Source organism: Halyomorpha halys, unplaced genomic scaffold (genome assembly GCF_000696795.3).
Source record: "Halyomorpha halys isolate HHAL.00 unplaced genomic scaffold, Hhal_1.1 Scaffold700.1, whole genome shotgun sequence".
NCBI lineage: Eukaryota > Metazoa > Arthropoda > Insecta > Hemiptera > Pentatomidae > Halyomorpha > Halyomorpha halys.
Window position 1 is genome coordinate 229,549 of NW_027116789.1, and position 5,642 is coordinate 235,190.

Below are 5,642 nucleotides of genomic sequence, written 5' to 3' on the forward strand. Positions count from 1 at the left end.
CATCACAACTTTAACCCAGCAAAAGTGACAGTGACACAATTTTCAGTTTTAGTTTTGTAGTTTTAGTGTTTTTAGGTTTAGTGAAAAGTCAAAAAAAATTGAAGTGCGCCCCAGCACCTTATTTTTTTTATTTAACATATTTTCAAATTGAACAGTGGAATTTCAAAAAATTTTGTATTATATCGTGCCATCCCTTAGAATGGAGCACAGCTCCAGTAAAAGGCCAAAAATCAACAAATTGTATATATATATACTGTATTGTACATATGTTTATATTTTGTAACTATTTTATGAATAAAGGGGATGTGAAACAAAAAAAAAAACCCTATTTAATCACTGATCCATATACTCTACTTGAGATAGTTTTAAATTTTAGCTGATCCTGATTTCTAAATGGTTATTTTTTGTTCACCCTTGACATGATCTCTCTCCTAGGATGAAGGCACCTTCCTGCATGACTCAGGTAGGACGAGGTTACTATCCTTGAAGATATAGAGGTTACCATCCTCTGAGATATAGTGGTTGTCACCCCTTGGTCTCATCCTATTAAGTCATCTTGCTTGTCAACTACCTTACCTTTATTAACTGAACACACACACATTCTGGACAAGCAGAATAAGCAAGAAAATAACCTTCTTCTACAGTACAATGGTATTTTACAGCTCTCCTCCTCACCTCCAGTCATCTACTAAATTTCTTGTCACTCACTTTTTTTTTGGATGCATCAATAAGTTTCTATTTTTCTTCTTTGACTTTTATTTTGATATATTAGAGTTATATTTTCCAATTACAAAATATAAATCGCATATATCCGTTATTTTCCTTCTTCTTGATTCATTATCCCTGTTGCTTAAGCTGAGTTCTCTGGGTTGTTTTTCATATGTTGAAGCTGCTGCACATAATATTGTCTTTGTTTGTAAGTAGTACAACTATAAACAACATAGTATTTTAAAAAGAGAGTACTGATTTCTCTAAAGTACTTTGTACTAATTTTTTTTTTTTTAGAATTATGCATTTTTTGGCAAAATTCATTTAGAAATTATTTTATTTTTCAGGTCAGTTATATGGTCTTGAAAAATTTTGGTCATTTCTTAAGTACTATAAGTATAGCTCCAAACTAAAAATTGATCCCAAACTAAAAAAAATCTTGTCTAATTACAAGACCATTGATGATTTCAGAGACAAGAAGGTATGAGAATATTTAATTTTAATTTTACTATAATAATGATGTTACTAGTGATTTTCATATTTGTCAATTTTTAATGAATCTTTATCAGTACAAATAGAATTCTTAAACATCAATTTGTATCAACATGAACATCAAGAATTCATCAAATAAGAATATTTTATTTGTTTATCAACTGATATAATTAAAATTACAGGGTAATTAAAGTTTCTGTTCGGATTTAACACTGATAGGATTCAATAAGTTATATTAAAATATAATTTGTTGTAAATCTGGTCATTAATGATACACAAATAAGTAAAAATTTATAACTTAAAAAAATGTTGTACTTATTTGTGTATCATTACTTAGCGCACCCCCCGACCATCTTTTCCTCATACTGAATCTATGGTCTGCTATAAATACCTAATTTTGACAATTAAATATGGATTAAAGGAAGAAAAGGAAGATTCTGTACAAGCATTATTTTGTATCAATGTTTACTAATATTAACATTAAATTAAAACATTTTGTTCTTCTTTTCATTTATTTTTAACTGTTATTTGACTAAGCAATAAATATATTATCTTTAACTATCTCTGACTACCTAGTCCATAGCAAATATTTTTTGTTTGCATATTAAAAAATAGAATTTTAAATCAACAAAGTACAATAAAATCACTGGGCTTGCACTAAAAGTTTTGCTAGGTAGATAAGCTTTAGTTTGCCATACCGTCTTTCACCTTCCCTTCCCATTAAATATCAATGGTTTTATAGCAGTATTTTAGGTTAAATAATTCAAAATAAATATAATTTTATAGCATTAATTCATTTTATTTGCTGATTTTAGGTAAAACTAAAAAAATATTTTTTAAATATATTAAACAAATATTTTTTAGTTTAAATAAAAAAGAAATTTCACCTGAAATCTTCTATTTCCTTGATTCTGCTGCCAGGGACCAATGCTCCTATTGCTACTCCCTAGTTCTGACTAAGATAAATTATATGGCTCTGGTTTATTTTGTTTTATAATTTAATTTGATATATAATATAATAAACAATGTTGTGTTATATTTTCCTCAAGGGCTTATAATTGTTTGTTTAACTTTTTAATGTTTGGTTATTTACTTCTCAAGAAGAAATATTTTATGATATTATTAGTTTAATTGTATTTAGATTCATTAATGTAGTTAAATTCTTCTGTTACCATTTTTATTTTTAAAGACTTTATTTTACAACAGATCAGCACTGAAGGGGAAGTCAAAACTGTGTGTGGAAAAGCAGTGTTTCAGGATGCCAAACAGAGCAACAACTGTGGTTTGTTAAAAACTCGCCATGTAAGATCCTTTCTCTATCATAATTTTTTTTAGTTAATTATTAATTTTTTAAATGATCATGTGAATATAACAGAATTTATTAGTGGGGAGATGCATTGATGATAACTTTATTGAGGAGGTTAATAGAAAATATCTTATTATAATTTGCTTGATATATGTCTAAGGTTGTTTTAGCTAGATGTATGTTTTATTTGTATATATCTTTTATTAGGAAATGGTGTTTATCTTGGAAATTACTGCTCCTAGGTGGAAATTACAGAAAACCGCAAATTAATCAGTAAAATATTTTACATTAGGTTTGCCAATGTTAACCAGAATAAACCATTCTAAAAGAGCCTCAAATTCAGGTCCAATGTATAATTTGGAAGTAATTAAAAGCAAACGGTAATATATTGAGGAGTTATTCCTGCCAACAATACTTCTCTGCTTAGTGTGAATGCACTATCTCCCTAATCAACCAATGCACAAGTTACTACATTTATAATAAGTTAACCATTTTCTTGGACCAAATATAGTGTATTAAAATTAATAAAATGATTACATTAAACTAAAGAAATAGTTTTTCTAATCAAAATGATATTCAAATCTCAAAAATGACTTTTGGAAGATACTGTGCACTTGAAAAGTAGGGTAATTGAGGAAAGCATTACCATGAAAAATAGAATGATTGACAGTGATCAATTTTGTATTTGGAAGCCATCTCTTTTCTCATACCATAAAGGTGTATATTTCTACTAAGATAGCACCTCTCTAATTTGATTGACCACATCCTTGAAAACAAAACATTTGTAAGTGATATTAGAAACTTTCTCATGTTTATTTGGCACTAACCTTGTATCGTACCTTTAACAGAACCTCTGGTAATGGTGAAGGGATTAAGGAAATGGGCCTATTGATCTTTTTTGTCACTTCTAAAAATGGCAAATGCTAATGGAAAGAGCAACACTGCAAGAGACAAACCTTGGTCTAATAAATTTCAATTTTAGGGAACTCTCTGACCCAGAATAACATCACAGATATGGTGGTGGTATGAAATATGTATATTGGCTTGAGTTTCAGATCTCACACTCACTCAATAGATATGTAGAACATGCCTTACTAAAGTTAGAAATGATTCTTGCATTACATCAAAGCCTTAAGTCGTTAAAATACCGATTAATATCTCATGAGTCAACATGTATTCTATTTGGACGTTATCGGCCATAAATCCATGCCACAGATAGCACAAATTTGGACATCATCCTCTATAAATGCATACCTGAGATAGCACATATCATATCTAGTCTAAAAAAAGCAGATCAAATTGAAACATTATACTAATAATAAGACAGTTCAGCATATAGGCACTATACTGTATATACAGCAAAGTATTCATAAGATGGGTTCTCAGCATATGAGTTTCATAATTAATCATAGGACTAGGGAATTTCAGAGCTAAGGAGAATCGACCAGGCTGTTGATGTGCCCTATTTGTGGAGTTCCTTTAGTTATTTATGTTATTTCCTCATACTTATGCAATCATTTTTAACTTTTTGTCTGATTAAAATGCACAAGGAATCATTATGTTTTGGATATATGTGTACATTTAATCTTCTTTAACTTGTCTTGTTGATTATTTCCTTCAAAATAATTTGCTTATTATTTAAAAATTAAAAGTTGCTGTTTTACTTCAGTTTGCAATTATACCTTGAGAAGATAATTTATTTTGTTTATCTTTTGCTTCTTTAGTAATAAAATCTATTTGCTTTTATAAAGTACCAATATTCTGAAATTAATTTATCCATATAAATTTTACTAACTTTTTACTTTACAGATTGTTCTTTATAAATTATATAATATACTTTTAGCCTGATTATAGCTGTATGTTTATATTTTTATTTTTATTTTAGAGGAGAATTGCCAGAAATAAAAAACAAAATGAACAACATAACATAGCCTAAGAACTACTAATGGTTTTGATTTGAGCTTCATTCTATAAGGTCACATAGTTTTTTACTTTTTTACTTACTTTTACTGGTGGTTGAAAGTATGTTTTTCTGAAATTTGATTATTTTGTATAATTTCTATGGATTAAAGATCCTCTTGAAATGCTATTTTAGCTTAGTGTTATTGATTCAAAAATATATATATTAAAATAAAAAAATGTTTGGTCCTAAACTTTGGGCCAGCGGTGTATCTGCCCCATCAGTTTAGCAGTTATTTTAAGTTAATATTATACATGTGGGATTATGTTATTTCATGGTATTTTCATTCATTCAGCTCTGTGATATGAATTCTTATGTTGCTAATCTGGACATTGATTTCTGAAACTCTTGTCAATTATTAAATTATATGCCAAATACTAGTTTAAGATTGTAAATTATTAATTAATTTATATCTAATAAATAACAAATTTGTAAAGTTTTACCATTGTTTTTGATACTTTTTATTTTAACAGTATTGTCCATTCAAACATATAAGTACATTATAAGTATATGTTTATTATAAAAACCTTATCTTTTCTATAAATGAAGTGTTTGTTATTGTTTTAAACTTATATGTACATTTAAACACTTAAGGCTGTGCGACTGGTTCCTTTAAAGTGATAAAATTATCTATTACTATTGTATAATTGTTTTGAAATAAAATTACTACATTTCTTATCAAAACTATAAATTTTTATTATTTTGTGCTCACAATAATTTTTATTATTTTTTCTAGAAAATGTATTTAAGTTCAAAGAAACATAGGGCTATGGTTAACTATCCTAGAAGAAATTTTGCAAACTTAGTCTGTATAAAATTTTATATTCAATAACATTTATTTTTAACTTTTTCACCAAGTGTGTTTGAGATGAAATAACTGAAAAAGTAAGGTGTGTTAGCAAGAGGAAAGGAGCGTTGTTTTTTTTATAATGTGACTGTTACTCAGTTACCATCACTACTATTTTATTATGTTACTATGTTGTATGTTGATAAAAAAGTAATTGCAGTTCCATTTTATTATAATTAGTAATTGATATTATATTGGTTTGCATCTTGCTACTAACTCAGCAGGACCCTGATTTGATTCTGGCTGTTGCAGGTAATTATTTATTCTAACTTTAGTTGTGAGTCACCCTGTGGATTTTGGAATCCTCTATGGTCCACCCAGGCTCTGTA

General features: G+C 28.0%; 1 protein-coding gene across 1 annotated transcript in view; it reads left to right on the forward strand.

Annotated features, from left to right (window-relative positions):
- The window catches only part of LOC106685477 (la-related protein 1), a 13,602-nt gene extending 8,661 nt beyond the window's left edge, over nucleotides 1–4,941 (forward strand). The window contains exons 5-7 of the mRNA XM_067053473.1: nucleotides 1,056–1,189; nucleotides 2,407–2,502; nucleotides 4,392–4,941. Of these exons, the coding sequence (XP_066909574.1) occupies nucleotides 1,056–1,189; nucleotides 2,407–2,502; nucleotides 4,392–4,442 (281 nt within the window). The 3' untranslated portion in view covers nucleotides 4,443–4,941. The remainder of the gene's footprint in view (nucleotides 1–1,055; nucleotides 1,190–2,406; nucleotides 2,503–4,391) is intronic.
- Nucleotides 4,942–5,642: the final 701 nt, after the last annotated feature.